Below are 15,738 nucleotides of genomic sequence, written 5' to 3'. Positions count from 1 at the left end.
CGGATGGTTTGTGTGTTGTACTGTGATTTATTTGGCCGGTGGCCTTTTTGCAAAGGCCCTGTGTATCCAGCGTCCACCATCGTAAGCCGACTCTAACTGCTTTCGTTCAGTGCTGACGGGGCCCTTGGAGTGAGCATCAGCGCCCCCGGGGGCGCCATAGCCTCTGTTCCCAACTGGACGCTGCGCGGAACTCAGCTCATGAACGGGACGTCCATGTCGTCTCCCAACGCGTGCGGAGGCATCGCCCTGATTCTGTCAGGTAACCACGTGGCTCACCCTACAGCCGTTGCTCAGCTTCCCAGTGAAGCGACAGTGAGTTGTCGGCTGTTCCGCGTGTACTTCAGCCACAGTTTCGTTACTTTTCTTAATAAGATAGAAGTACCATGATAGAATGGATTTTAAAAGTATCATTTATATTTCATCTTGGTCCTGGTTCTAAAGTGCATGATTTATTTATAAGCTTAGTTAAGTAGGTGTGAAGTATCTAGACAATTTCATGTTCATAGCATAAAATAAAGTGAGATTGTGGCCGTGAAAAGTAACTGAATAAATTTCTCTTATTTCAGGCAGATATATATATATTTTTTAATTTATTTATTTATTTTATTTATTTATGGCTGTGTCGGGTCTTCCTTTCTGTGCGAGGGCTTTCTCTAGGTGCGGCGAGCGGGGGCCACTCTTCATCGCGATGCGCAGGCCTCTCACTATCGCGGCCTCTCTTGTTGCGGAGCACAGGCTCCAGACGCACAGGCTCAGTAGTTGTGGCGAGCAGGCCTAGTTGCTCCGCGGCATGTGGGATCTTCCCGGACCAGGGCTCGAACCCGTGTCCCCTGCATTGGCAGGCAGATTCTCAACCACTGCGCCACCAGGGAAGCCCAGGCAGATATTTTTAATTTCTGAATTTCTCAGGGTGAGAAAATGTGGTACAACTGGCAATGTCCTGGCCCAAAGTAAAGTTTAAGGTGGATACTAGTTTATGTGATGATAATGATTTGAATGTGTATTCCCTCATTCAGCAAGCGTATTTATTGGCTATTAATGACTCTTAAGCATTATTTTAGCTCTGGGGCTAAATTAGTGAACAGAACATCAAAAATACCTGCCTGTGTGGAGTTGATGTTAAAGTTGGAGGAGAAACAGACTGTGAACAAAATAAAAAATGATTTCTGTTACACGTGAGAAGACAGTGAATATTGGCACGGAGCCAGCGAAGCGGACGGGGCTGTAGGCTGGCGTGCGAGAGGCTGCCGTGGTGTTGGATGGGAGGGCGTTGGCCCTGACGAGGGCTCAGCGTCCGGGCAACCCGTTGGGCATGAAGATCCCTCCCCAGCAGCGTCCCTCTGGTCAAGTCCCGGGCTCTCCACCCACACTCCTGGTCCTGTCAACCTCACCGAGTATCTCAGGGTCGCTCGCGCCTCTTGTCTGTGGCACGCTGCTCTCTTTGCCTGGAGCTCCTTTCTGCCGTGTCTCGGCCTGTGTGTTCCCTGTGTCTCCTCTGATAGACACTACTAAGGATACCGACTCACGTATCTGTTCTCATGGAGCGTCACCCTTTCGTGGATTCTCACTGACACAACGGTCACCTTCTTGACTGGCTCTCAGCGCCGTAGCGTTTCCATGTTTGTTTTGCCCAGGGCTTATTCTCCTGAGTGTCTGCGTGTTCCGTTCTGGAGAGGACAGGGGTGCGCTCTTACTCATCTTGCACCTCTAACAGCAGTCGTTATCAGAAGGTGAACAGCTTGGCGCCGCCGCATCCTTCCCAGAGGACAGTCAGCCCCAGTCTTGCTGCTCCCTGGCATTGCCAGGGAAGCTTCTAATCAGTGCCCATGCCTGGGATCCAGTCTCAAAGGTGCTGATCTAATTGCAGCAGGACCTCAGCATCTTTCTGGCTCCTTTCAGTACCCTTGCTGTTTATAATGGGCACCCGGGTTGAGACCTTCTGCCAGTGACCATGTTGTTTGACCAGCAGTATTTTAAGGAAGGTGTCACTCGATGCCTTTTGGTACTTGCTCAGACGTTTACATTCCCAGTGCAGAGCCCGCGTTCATGCCGCTGCCTAGTGGGCGCACAGGAATTTTCGTTGAATGAAGTCTTTGCGTTAACCCAAGCAGCTTGAGTCAGACTGTTTGTCAGTTTTTTGGTGTTTTGGTTTTTTTAATAAAAAAAGATTTAAAAGTGCTTGTTGAAACACAAGACGTTAAAACCAGAGGATGTACGCGCTATCCGTACTAGTGAGCGGAGAGCGTTTCAAGTAACCAGCTCACCTGATGGACACTACTTTCTTGTTTTCTGTTTTTGGCTTTTAGGTCTGAAAGCTAATAATGTTGACTACACGGTTCATTCAGTCAGAAGAGCTCTCGAAAACACTGCAGTGAAGGCTGACAATATAGAAGTATTTGCCCAAGGACATGGTATTATTCAGGTATTGTCATTTGTACGAAAAACGGGTTGTAAATCACCAGGATAATATTTTAGTGATTACTGGATAATATTCCTATTATAATGACGATTGAGTTTTTCTGATTGATTATATGCCAGAGTAGTCTCTGAACTGTAAGCAAAGAGGGTATGAAAACAAACTTTGTACTTAAGACAGATATGTGGGGCTAAGATGGAGAAACGTAATAGACCTAGGGCACGTAGAGGGTGGAGTTCACGGCAGAGCAGCAGAGGGCAGAAGCCGGCCAGTCGTAACGGCATGTGGAGGTTTCCTAGCTTTGTCACTTGGGAGTAAAGAGGGTGGAGTGGAAGGCGAGTCCAGTGGCTAGACCGGTGTTTTGGCCAGTGAGGTAGAATTGCCCTCCTAAATGGGGTTTCCGTGTAGGTCAGAGAGGCGGATGGAGAAACTGACTTTTTGCTTGTACTTTGCTACAACGGAAAAGGAATTGGTGATCTGCGATAAAGTACTTTCTTGACCCAACCGTGTATATCTTACTGTTTGTATTCTCTTAATTAGGTTGATAAAGCCTATGACTACCTCGTTCAGAATACATCATTTGCTAATAAATTAGGTTTCACTGTTACTGTTGGAAATAACCGTGGCATCTACCTCCGAGATCCTGTTCAGGTGGCTGCACCTTCAGATCACGGTGTTGGCATTGAACCTGTATTTCCAGAAAATACTGGTGAGTAACAACCGGACAGTAAGCTGATGTGCTCACATTTATGCTTTGAATGAATTGTACCACAATGGAGAAATGCTGTTTAGGCTAATGTTCTAAAGAGAAGACAGGACACTGATGGCAGTTAGGGATCCTGATACAGTGGCAGCTCGGTGAGCAGTGTGACGACCAGGAAAACAGTGGAGTGGGCCTTCAGGCGCCTGGAGCTTTTATTAAATTGTGTATAGTAAAGCATCAAATTCCTTTTCTTTCCCACTTTTACTGCTTGGGTGTAAGACAGAGTTTTTGGTTGGAGAGTGGGAAGCAGAAGTGGCCAGGAGAACCCCAGCTCAGCGAGTGTAAACAAAATGGTCATCACCGTAAACTTAGGAGTCTTTTCTTAGTCAGATTCTGCTAACTGTATGCAGTAATGAAAAATACTCACTAAAATGGTTTGTGTTGAGGTTGTAGCCGTGTTGGGGGAACACATGAATGGATTCCGAGCATCCTAAAATAAGTGTGAGGGAGGTTCTGTGGCTGTTTGATGTAAGCTGTGTTTCGGGAGCCCGTGCCTACCGCATTTTACAGCCAACCACATCTATCTGCGGAGTTTTCTTGACAGACGACAGAACGTTTTAAAATGGAAGAAAAGGAAAAAATAACTAATCTTTACTTTTTGGTCTTTTTAATGCCAGAAAACTCTGAGAAAATATCCCTTCAGCTTCACTTAGCTTTAACTTCGAATTCATCGTGGGTTCAGTGTCCCAGCCATTTGGAACTCATGAATCAGTGCAGACACATAAACATACGTGTGGATCCCAGGGGCTTAAGAGAAGGATTGCATTATACAGAGGTATGTATCGGGGTGTCTTCATTTTTACTTTCTGCAGTCTTTAAAATGGGTGGAAGTCTTTGTGTAGCCGTCCATGTCCCCATTAGTCTGAGTACGTCAGGGGTGGTCACGCGTGTATTCGTCCAGGCTGTTTGCCATTAGTTATGTGTCCTGACATCAGAAAATGGATGCCCACTTGTACTTAGGACCTTTACGTTTTAATATTAGATTGATTTATTCTCTGAGTAGATTCACCCTTTTTTTCTTTTATTTTCTCTTTTTAAAAAAGTCTGTTTATGGATACTGACACTTATTCCTTTTTCAAGGTGTGTGGCTATGATATAGCATCGCCTAACGCAGGTCCTCTGTTCAGAGTCCCAATCACTGCAGCTATTGCAGCAAAGTAAGTGCCCAGCTACCGACAGCTTGCTGTTACGTGTAATTATGTAATGGCTGTTTATGGAAGTGGGGTGAACTTTTAAAGGATCCACAGGCCAGAACCAGGTGACTGGGTTTTGGTTCTGTTCCTTGCTTAACGTTCAGGGTGGTGCATAGTCAGTCACGGTGTTCCTTGTTCACGGTGAGGGTAACTGACAGCATCTGTCACCCGCCCTCCACCAGGATGGCATCTGTCACCCGCCCTCCACCAGGATGGCGGCGCCCTCCTGACACCTGGTTCAGAGGCTGTTTCAGCCTTCATCCGGCCTGATGCCTCTGCAGCGTTTGACAATGACTTTGTCCCCTCCCACCCCCGGCCCACATTCCCCCCTTATCTCTGGGATTACCGTTATCTCCTCGTTTCCAGACTCTTCCCTTTCCGTCTTGTCTTCTACCCCGAGATCTGATCCCACTGCTTCCTGTATAAAGCACCTCAGCGGCGTGCCCAACGATCGTGCTCCTTGAAATAGCAGACGGTGGCGCTTCACAGCCAGTGTTTCCCGCGGCTCCATCGCCGAATGACACGTTTCCCCGAGCTCACCAGTGCTGACCCCCGGTTTCCTCAGGACGGGTCACAGCTGGCTTCTTTGCTTCAGTTTCCTGTCCCTTAACTTAATGACCAGGCGTGTTCTTGGTCATCTCCGGGCGGAGGGAGTCCCTCCCTGCTGCTTCACGGCGCTTTTCACGTGCCTGTGGTACAGACTTTAGCTAGTGTGTTGTCATTTTTAATTCACCCCATTTGACTGTGAGCCCACGGAAGACGCGGGGACTGCATCTTACGTGACCCCATATGGAGCCCGTTGTACAGAATGTACGAAACAAATTACTCAGTTCATGAAGGGCAAGATGGAGATGAGAGTACTGGACACAATAGAGAACTCTGAGTTAACAGCTTCCACTGAGTTAGTTGCACAGTAATAGTTAATATGCAGTAGGTCTCAGCCCATATGAAACATAGGATGAAACTGAGGAGGTAACAGGTGACACACACGTGAAAAACTTGCAGAACAGTTAAATTCTCAGCCGCATATTCCCTCTAAGTCCTGTAGGAACTTCGACAAGGTAATGTACAAGATTCAGGAGTCGGCTGAGACCTCATCTCCTTCAGGAAGCTTTCCCTGACCGCTCCTCATGAACCAGGAACCTTGCATCTTCTCCACTAACGCTTCCTGTCTCCCCAGAGCATATTACGTTCAACGTCCCTGTTGGGTTTTCCATCCCCACTAGATTGGCTGGGGAAAAGGAAAACATTATATTCATTGTTGTAATTGTAGCACCTAATAGCAGTGCCTCAGGTATAGTAGGCACTCATTAAATGTTTGTCATACTGACTAGAGTTTGTCCTTAGGTTTCTGGGTTGGGTAATTATACACTTGACCTTTATGTTTCACTGATCCCTTACAAAAACGCTATGGAAGTACTTTCTCTTCTTTACTGTGTCATTTATGGCATGGGTGCATTTTGAAGCTACGAAAGAGATTAAATTTAAATATCAGTCTCAACTATAAGGCAGTATCAGTGGCACAAAACATTACTTTTGATTTTAATATTTTGGACTCACAATAGTCCAGATTCTGGTAACTGGAGAATCCTGTGAATGTTGTAGAATTCCTTTAACCAAAAAAGAGGGAGCTGTGTGTCTCACTTCAGACAAATTATAAAGCAAACAAGTAAAAAGCAGAAAAAGCATCTCCACAGTGTATCTCTGCTAACATGTTGCAAAACTGAGATGACATTGTGTGTACTGTTTTGTTACCAGCTTTTAACTCCCTGTGTTCATTTCTCATGAACTGTTGAAATCTAGAGTACCAATGGGCTTAAAATCTAAAACTTTTTTAATGAGAGTGTCATGTTTAATCATTTATTTTTATTAATTTTCAGAGTAAATGAATCAACCCATTATGATCTAGCCTTGACAGATGTACATTTTAAACCTGGTCAAATTCGAAGGCATTTTATTGAGGTTCCTGAGGGTGCAACATGGGCTGGTAAGTAAAATTAATGTCTTGTCTTGCCCATTTACCTTTATGTGCATTCTATCTCTGCTCTGATTATGACCATATAAAGTTCATATATCTGCAGTAGACTTTTCTCACAACAGTAATAGGTGTCTGGCACCCTAGATTTGCTATTAGGTTCAAACCTTTTTAAAGATCTAGTCCTATTTTGCCTTGGCTCATACGTCAGTCATCTATCTAGGCCAGGGGTCTCCAACCGCTGGGCTGCGGACCCGTACCGGTCCGGGGCCTGGTAGGAACCCGGCCGCAGAGCAGGAGGTGAGCAGCGGGCGAGCCAGCGGAGCTTCATCTGCCGCTCCCTCCCCACCGCTCGCATCCCCGCCTGCACCATCCATCCCCAACCAACCCCCCACACACACCCCCGCCAAGTCCATGGAGAAATTGCCTTCCACGGAACTGGTCCCTGGTGCCAGAAAGGTTGGGGACCGCTGATCTAGGCTATCTTAAGATGTCTTAATAGTCAGGATTTTAATTTGGTTCAGAATAATGCCTTCTCTGTTCACGATCAGAGTCAGAGTTGCATCGTGGTACAACTCAGGGCTTCCACTCACATAGGCCCAATGCTTGTGTAACATCTAACTCTAATAAAACGGGCGCTAATCATACCAAAGAATAAAGATCTATAGTTAATTCATATTGAACATGATGTCTGGTAAATGTCAGTGATTATAATGCAATAGAAGTAGCTCAGAGCATTTAGCAGTCTTTGATTAGATATATACTGTGGGAGGTGGAGAGGTGGAAGAGATGTTGGTCAAGGGTACAGACTTTGTTATAAAATGAAAAAGTTTGAGGGATCTAATGTCCAGCATGGTGACTGTACTTAATAATACTGGATTGTATACTTGAAATTTGCTAAGACGGTAGATCTTAGGTGTTCTCTCCACCCAAAAAAATTGGCACCTGTATGAAGTGATGGATGTGTTAGCCAACCTTATTGTGATGATTGTTTCATAACATATACATATTCGCCAAATCATCACGTTGTACACCCTGAACTTGAAAATATTATATGTCAGTTGTTTCTCAATAAAACTGGGGGGAAAAAGAGTCAAAGCAGGGAAAAAAAAAGAAATGTACTACAGATGATTCCTATTTCAAATACTTAGACATATTGTCATAACACTAGATTCTGTGTTCTTAGCAAGTGATTAGGTTCCCAGAGCCCTGTGACCACTTGATCTTGTGAAGCAGAGAATTAAGCGTTGCTTCAGTTCCTTGTCTCAGGGCCAGGTATTCGTTAGATAAGCTGCTGACCTGGCTTCACGGTGATCCTGGCTCATCTCCAGCTCAGCCGCAGAGCACAGCTAAGCATATGTAGTTCTGATAGTCATACTTTCCAGAAGCAAACAGTGCAGAAAAACCAAGAGCGAGAGACTAGGAAAAGTTATCAGTGAAGTTGGATAAATGGATACTAATGGAACTTAGGCATGCTAACAAATAGAGGTTTCTAAAATTAATACCCTCTTTACCAAGAATTGATTGGTTTTTAGCTAAAGCAAGAGGAAAGGTTGAACTTAGTAACAGAGGAGGGAGGGATTTAAAAAATTACCTGACTAGGATAATTGTGTGTCCATCTGTGGACAGCTTGCTGTTTCCTGCTGTTTGCAGCATAGCGGTTGCTTATTTTAGTCCTGATTTATTTATTTTCCATAGCTAAATTTTCTACCCTCTCATCTTTATTAATACTCTGTCAGTTCATTGTTTTTAAGGAAATATGCAGATTTCATTTGAATATATCATTTCATTCTCTTGATACTGTATTTCCCCCAAAGTAGGCATTATGAAAGCCCTTTTGTGTCCATTTTAAATCTTGTCAGTTAAAATGTTGCTTCTTCCCTTCTCGTCGTAGAAGTTACGGTGTGCTCCTGTTCTTCTGAGGTGTCTGCCAAGTTTGTTCTTCACGCGGTGCAGCTTGTGAAGCAGAGAGCCTATCGAAGTCACGAGTTCTATAAGTTTTGTTCCCTTCCAGAGAAAGGAACGCTGACTGAAGCTTTTCCTGTCTTAGTAAGTTTTAATTAACAGTCTGGAATCCTGAAACAGTTTCCTTTCTTTCTGGATGTGGGCTAAGACTGAGTATTTGAATTGGATTTTATAGTTTGTATTCGGAGCACATTGGGACTGTATATTTTATTAATGCTGAATAACGTGGGAAGATAGGTCGTCTTACTAGGATACTTGCGACCAAGTCGAGGTAAATGTTTATCTCTTAGGAAAGTGCTGGTCTGCTAGATGCTGACGCCTCACAAAGTGGACCCTGGTTGAGATTGTCTCCTCATCGTACAGTAGATTATATCCATGTTTAAGACTTTTCTCCGTGTTTTCTACTTATTTTAGTTATTTTATTAATGCCCTGTTGTTAAGAATCCATGAGGTTAATTTGCTGTGTAGGTGAAACTGCTACTCCTTCCTACAAATTACTTCAAGTGTGGCAGCTCTCCAGGCTTGTCTGTAGTGTTAGAAATGGTGCCCAGCCCTTCCTTCTAGAAGGTGAATGCACTGATGGTCTTTCTTGAACTTGCTACTTAGTTTTTTCAGATGGCTGCCTCATCTCTCCTGTATCTCTTATGTTTCTGATAACTTTGACTTGTGTCCTTGTATGTGTTATAGAGTAATATGGTTCACTTTAAACTTTCTAATGCACTGATTACTAGAAAACTTAATTTAAAACTCAGTGTTCAAAGAACAGCTTTTGTTTTTAATTTTTTTAATAGGAAGAAAGATGTGAGTGACCATAATTTCATTTGGCTTTGGTTGCCAGGCAGCTCTTGAGCCCAAAACTCAGCTGTGGCTATTGAATATGCCTCACAAAGCTGTCATACCCCTTCTCTTGTCATTGTTCTTAATTATTTTTCCTTTGGTCCCAAGTTTTTATTCCAGTTTGTTTTCACCATTATTTTATTACATGTACTTCAGAAGCTACCTCAGACCTCTTAGGACAAGCAGTTTAGGATTATGAGTAAATAACTGTGTATTTAAATACCTGCACTCTGTCTCAGCAACTGTGATTTGTGTAACTTCAAGCATAGCTAATGATAAGGTTCTGTGAATTTTCCTGCTGTACAAATAGGAAAAGTTTGAAAGCATAGAACTGCTTTGAAACACCTATTTATGTTTTGTGATTTACGCATTGGTAATTTAATTTCATTTTTCCTTGCAGGGTGGGAAAGCAATTGAGTTTTGCATTGCTCGTTGGTGGGCAAGTCTGAGTGATGTCAATATTGATTATACCGTTTCTTTTCATGGGATAGTATGTACTGCTCCTCAGTTAAACATTGTAAGTTCCACATTTCCATCATTTTTAATGTCAGTTATTTGTGTTATTGTGAAATAATTTCAATGGTTGGGTTTACATTTTAATGGGGAGATTACCTATGGTTCTGGAAATAACAATAGTCTTTGTTCATGGGTGCTTATAAACTTTGTGTTTGACACATTTAGGTCCAAGTATTGTTTAAAAATGCAGTTTGTTTTCAGTAAAGTTTGAGAAACTAATTTGATAAATATCCTTTGTAGCACGCATCAGAAGGAATCAACCGTTTTGATGTTCAGTCCTCCTTGAAATATGAAGATCTGGCTCCCTGCATAACTTTGAAGAGCTGGGTCCAAACACTGCGGTATCTTCAATGTTTTAGGGCTGCAAATGTTGGGTATCAGTGTGACAGGGGTGGGGGGATGGGCGTCTCTTCACTCTTTGGAAAGGGTCTCTTTTATTTTTAATCATGTGAGTGCTGGACGTGAAAATTCAGTTCATGACTTTCCAGCCCAGGGAACCTGGCGGGTCTCTGAGAGGCAGCCGCAGCAGCAGCTTCTGGCTTTAAGTAACATGTGCCTAGAGCCCTTGCTGTGGCACCTGGCAGGACCCATCCCGTGACAAGGGCAGGGCTGTCTGCAGTCAAACCCTGTCCTTCAGCACTGTGAGGGATTGTCACCTAGTCCTGGGATCTGATTCTGTTGAGACTGTCAGTTGATGGTTGAAAATGTTTTTATCATGAGAAGATTACCTTTGTAATACTGCAAAATTTAACTGTGTATTGCTGTGGTTCAGTCAATAAAGAATTATATAAGTTAATGATTAAAATATTATAAAATACACGGAAAAGGACAGCGTCTAGGAATGCTCATTTGTCATTTATTGTGATATGATATAGATTTTGCTGATCATAGTTTTCTCTCATTTAAATGAACTCCTATGCAATTGTCTGATTACAGCCCACTGAGTGCAAAAACAAAACCTTTAGGATCAAGGGACGTTTTGCCAAATAATCGTCAACTTTATGAGATGATCCTGACTTACAACTTTCATCAAGTAAGTGTTTGTGTAACCAAGTATACCCTTACAAAGAACTCTCGTGTTCTATGAATCATAAAATCAAAAATGGAAGGACAGTGTATTCAGTGTGTGTGTGTGTGTGAGATACATATATATGAAATAGAAACAAGTAATTAACCCTGGTTAATTTAGAATTATTCTTTGGGAAATTATGATATAGAACGATCTAAGTACCATTCAGATCTGAAGTCACAGATTCTAATTTAGTGGTGACCTGGCCTTTGAGCCTTAGTTTTTGTAATCACTGACACCTGCCTGTTCTGTGATAGCTGTCCACTGGTTTGATGTCTTGTCAAAGCCAGATGCCTTCTGATTATGGAACCAGGCCTGATTGCTCTCTGTGAAGCAGGTGTTGGCACAGGGAGACATCAGAATAGCTCCTAGGTTGAATGGGTGGTAAAGGTAGCTGAGATGGGCATAAAAATCAGATCGAAGTTTATGGAGGATCAGTAAGATTTTAGTAAAACTCTTATTGAAGCATAGTATGAATTACTGTTGGGGAGATGATTGATTTCAGTGGATTGTCTCACTTCAACTTCATAAAGAAATTTTTAGTTTTATTAAAAAACCAGTTAATTAGGGGTCCTGAAGAATAGGTATTGCTTTAGTAATGAATACAATTAGCTAGGTTTGTGTTTTTTAAACCTTGTAAAAGAGAAATACCTTTTATTAGTCACGAAATCCTGGATGTGTTCTGCATTTTTGAAATTGGTTACTGCAAGAAAATATTTTTAATACTTTTAATGTAAAAGTCTGATCAATAGCAATATTACAGATCTACATTAGAAATCATATAAACCACATCAAATAATCATTCTTTTTTTTTTTTTCCCCCCCCACAGCCCAAGAGTGGGGAAGTGACTCCAAGCTGCCCCCTGCTTTGTGAATTGTTGTACGAATCAGAATTTGACAGCCAGCTGTGGATTATATTTGACCAGAACAAAAGACAGATGGGTTCCGGCGATGCTTACCCTCATCAGGTATGATTTTTAGAATTAACAGGAGCTGTTTCTTGAGCTGATGAAGCCCGGATTCTCGCTCTGGTAACGTGCCTGCTTTTTAAACACCAGTGTGGTTGTGCGTTTAGTACTTGGACACACGGCTAGCAGCTCAGCTGTCTGTTGCAGGACAGACCGTGACAGCTTTTCAGCCCCACGGTTGGGCTGATTCCGGCTTCGGGGTAAAGGAGGGCCAGGGGGATGCTCGCAGACGCTGGCCAGCAGAGCTTTTTATTTTTAGTATTTCTCCTTCCTACCCAGTGCTTGCCCCTATCTGAACGGTGAAAGCACATCATCCGGGATATGTGAGCGCCTTGAAGTGATCCCAGGTCTGAACTGGATCCAGAGCACAACGGCAGTGCCAAGTGTCTTCAGTTTATTAGAACTTTGAAATATGTTTCTTCTTGGTCAGCTGTGTAGTGAGCACTTACTATATGCCAAGCACTGTGCCTGGCACTGTCATTTGGAAGGGAAAATAATCTTTTAATCGTATAATTTATAGAAATCTTATCCCTGCTTGAAAGACTGTGACAGAGAAATGAGCTATTTCCTGTAACCTTTATAATTTTATGCTAAATAATAAAAATAATTTACGCAGGGTTTTCAGTTAGTCATTCAAGGAATGGTTTCCTTTTTCTCCTCAAAGCCAGGCCCTGGCACGTCTCCTCAGTACAGACTGGGTTATTGCAGCCATTCCTTTGGTTGCTTTTAAAATCTCAGAAGAAACTGCTGCTGCAGAATGCAGCGTTCCGTCCTCTTGAGCAGGCTGCCTGGGTGGAGCGTGGTAGATCTGTACTCCTGTGTCTCCACTGGCTCCCTGTCTTTCCCGTCTGCAGTAAACGGGCGTGGCATGGTGGTTATGATCTAAAGGTTACCAGTCATGTGTATCCAGACCCGTGTGTGTGTCTGTCTGAGATATTACACAGCACCTCAGTTTTGCTCATTCTTGGTGTCGTTTTATCCGTGCCTGTGAAGACCCAGGAACTAGAAAGTCGTTGCCTTTTCCAGTCTTGAGCGGATGCTGATTCAGCTGGGCGCCTAGGAGTGGCCTGTTGTTGTGGGAGGGCTGAGGGCTGAGGGCTTGGCTGCCTTCAGCTCCCTTATCCTCTGCTCTGGACGTGACCTTGGCCAGCTCACTTGACGTCCAGTCGGGACGTTGTGTGCGTGTCATGTGTGTGTCGTAACTTGCACTGTACCTCACATACTGTAAGCACTCTGTAAGTGGTAATTCTTACTGTTTATCCTCTTACTGTAATTTTCGTTCATGTGGCTAAACCTTACTTTTCCCAAATGTTGTTTTTCTTTTATAGTATTCTTTGAAACTGGAGAAAGGAGATTATACAATTCGACTACAGATTCGTCATGAGCAAATCAGTGATTTGGAACGTCTTAAAGATCTTCCATTTATTGTTTCTCATAGGTTGTCTAATACCTTGAGCTTAGATATTCATGAAAATCATAGTCTTGCACTTCTAGGAAAGAAGAAATCAAGTAACTTGACATTACCACCCAAATATAACCAGCCATTCTTTGTTACTTCCTTACCTGATGACAAGTAAGTGATAACATTGCTTAACACTCACTCTCCATCTTATACTCTGTAGTCCTTAAATGCTGGTTTATAATATTAGGCTACACTTACGCTGTGTTGTCATTTGCCATTTTAGACTAAGGTTATTTCTCCCTTTGGTTTTTGAAATCTTAGCTACGGAAATTATTTCAGAATGCAGTTGTTTTGATGTTTTTCCCCCTAATTCTCATTGTCGAACTTTCTTTTTTGTTCCTTTTCCCCTCGTTTGAATCTTCTCATTAGGATACCTAAGGGGGCAGGACCGGGATGCTACCTTGCAGGGTCCTTAACGCTGTCAAAGACCGAACTCGGAAAGAAAGCTGTAAGTATTAGGTTTTTTTTTTTTTTACACTGAAAAGTGCCTGTTCCAAAATTTCCATTTCCTTAAAAATGGAAATTAATTCTACATTTCAGAATGAGTAAAAGAGAAGATCTCTCTGGAAAAAGAAATGTAATAGCTTTTTTTTCCCCAAGTTGCTAGTAAAGGTCAATTAATACTTGGTTGTATTTTTATATATTTAGTATTCTTTTTCCCAAGCCTAAGTACTTGGGCCTTGAACCTGTTCTGCCTTGCACAGCTAATGTACTTGAACTTCCTGTGAAATATGTAGATCCAGATCAAACTTGGCTTAAGTGAATGGGATGTTTTTAAAATTAGAGAATTTATAGAGTTTTAACTAACATAATATTGTGGATATAGGAATAAATCAGATCTTCTTGGGTGACTTCTAAAAACCAGTCAGGACAATTACTACTAATAAACAGTATTTTTCCCTTGTACAGATCTTTCTCTTACTGGAATTTTGTGTAGTTATGTAGTTAACTACAAGGTAGTTATTTCTTTTGGCGTTAAGGTTTATTTTATAGTTTCAAAATTGTTCTTTTTGTTAAAAACATGTTTCTGGTTGTTATATTTTAGAGATAATTGTTATGGTTTGATAGTACCTGTTTTAGTTTTTCCATCTGTTTTCATTACAAATTTATTGTGAGAATAGTGTTTATATAAATCTATCACCCTCTGTCATAATGTCATTTTAGCTCAATGCCAGTAAAAGTTGTCATTCTTATAGTTCTGCATTTCTCTTTAGCATTAGTTTTTACAAAGTAAGTCTGCCACCTAATTCTGGAATTTATAAGTGCTGTTATCAAAATGAATAGAGCTCAAACCTCTTCACAAGGATTCTCATGTCTTACCGCTGTTGAACCAAAGATGGTTTATTCGCTGTCATAGGAGCGTCATCACGTAGGACTTTGTGCTTAGAACAAGTCGTTTGCCCTGACATTTCTTGAGTCTCATTTCAGTCCGTACTATTTACTTATATGTACTTTAGTATAAATTATAAGTACTTCAGTATAATATAGCCTTAGTAGAATGTGAAGTGAATCAGTAGTTACTGGAATTCATAGGTGCACTGATTTAAGAAGTCCTGGTCTAGGTCTTTTTAAGTAGGTTTCATTTTCTGCTATGGGAAATATTGCTGCCTCTGCTATGGGGCTTCGACAGTGAGGCTTCTCATGCAGATAACTTCTGAAGTGTCCACTGCCTGTGATGAGTAAGAGAGCAGAAGAGCACTGTTATTAGAAGTATGCTTTCAGCAATTCAGAGATAGTTACTGCTTCCTGGCTGCATTCTTTAAGAGGCCGTTGTGAAATTAAATTATAAACAGGTGGGATTGACTATAGTTATTACTTACCAGGGTAGATTTTCTTGAGAAAACCTAAAGCTATAGAGTTAATTATAATTCCCAGCACATTGTTTATTTCACCGGATCTCAGTCGTGGCGCATTCCTTGCGGTTCTGGCAGCTGGGAAGGTAACTGTCCCTCTTGCTCCTCTCTGACATTCCCAGTTACCTCGAACGATGCTGTTTCTAGTGCATGGGCGTGTGTGATTGTTGTGACAGCCTTGAACGTCTGACTCTGCAGACCGTCACCTAAATTTAATGTTTTCAAAACTGTTTGGGTAACTAATGAATTTTGCTCTACAAACTTTTGAAAGAAAAAGCTGAAAAACATTGACCCTTAGGAAGAACACATTTGAGTGCATTTTTATAAAAAAAAAAAAAAAATGAAAGCGGCAGTATTGCTTTCTTTAAAAGCCTGCCATTTTGATGGCAGACCTGACCCTTCTAAGTACTGTGATGCATACAGGTGGGACGGAAACTGGCAGAAAAATAGACAGAGGTGGTATCTCCATCCTGTGTAGATTACGCATGTTTTCTTACAGAATGTCGTTCTAACTCCCAGGGGCAGTCTGCAGCAAAACGACAAGGAAAATTTAAAAAGGTACTGATTGTCAGTTCTTTAAAAAGATGTCTTAAAGCCTTATTTGCATATTAGTTAAACTTCTTTTTCTGTCACTATTATCTTTTTTTTAAAAAAATCTCTCCCTTAGTTTCCTTTCTTTAAGTTCTGCAGTATAGCGCGGTGTTGACAAACTGCTTTCTTA

At 42.1% G+C, this 15,738-nt stretch overlaps 1 protein-coding gene across 7 annotated transcripts in view; it reads left to right on the top strand.

Moving 5' to 3' along the window:
• Positions 1-15,738, top strand: part of TPP2 (tripeptidyl peptidase 2) — a 68,625-nt gene that overhangs the window by 36,403 nt on the left and 16,484 nt on the right. For 5 of the 7 annotated variants that reach the window (XR_014255982.1, XR_014255983.1, XM_082434601.1 and 2 more), the window contains 14 exons: positions 111-259; positions 2,307-2,422; positions 2,957-3,125; positions 3,797-3,954; positions 4,260-4,336; positions 6,253-6,359; positions 8,242-8,396; positions 9,550-9,666; positions 9,906-10,006; positions 10,602-10,698; positions 11,565-11,702; positions 13,031-13,275; positions 13,534-13,612; positions 15,537-15,575. Coding sequence is in view for 5 of the 7 variants with exons in the window: in XM_082434601.1 (XP_082290727.1) it covers positions 111-259; positions 2,307-2,422; positions 2,957-3,125; positions 3,797-3,954; positions 4,260-4,336; positions 6,253-6,359; positions 8,242-8,396; positions 9,550-9,666; positions 9,906-10,006; positions 10,602-10,698; positions 11,565-11,702; positions 13,031-13,275; positions 13,534-13,612; positions 15,537-15,575 (1,747 nt within the window). In the remaining 2 variants the exon portion in view is untranslated. The remainder of the gene's footprint in view (positions 1-110; positions 260-2,306; positions 2,423-2,956; positions 3,126-3,796; positions 3,955-4,259; positions 4,337-6,252; positions 6,360-8,241; positions 8,397-9,549; positions 9,667-9,905; positions 10,007-10,601; positions 10,699-11,564; positions 11,703-13,030; positions 13,276-13,533; positions 13,613-15,536; positions 15,576-15,738) is intronic. The other 2 variants (XM_082434602.1, XM_082434604.1) reach the window with 1 other exon arrangement.

The sequence above is a fragment of the Balaenoptera physalus genome, assembly GCF_965194825.1.
Source record: "Balaenoptera physalus genome assembly, chromosome: 18".
Lineage (NCBI taxonomy): Eukaryota > Metazoa > Chordata > Mammalia > Artiodactyla > Balaenopteridae > Balaenoptera > Balaenoptera physalus.
The sequence above is the reverse complement of the archived record's forward strand: the minus strand, read 5'-3'. Positions and strand labels throughout refer to the sequence as shown.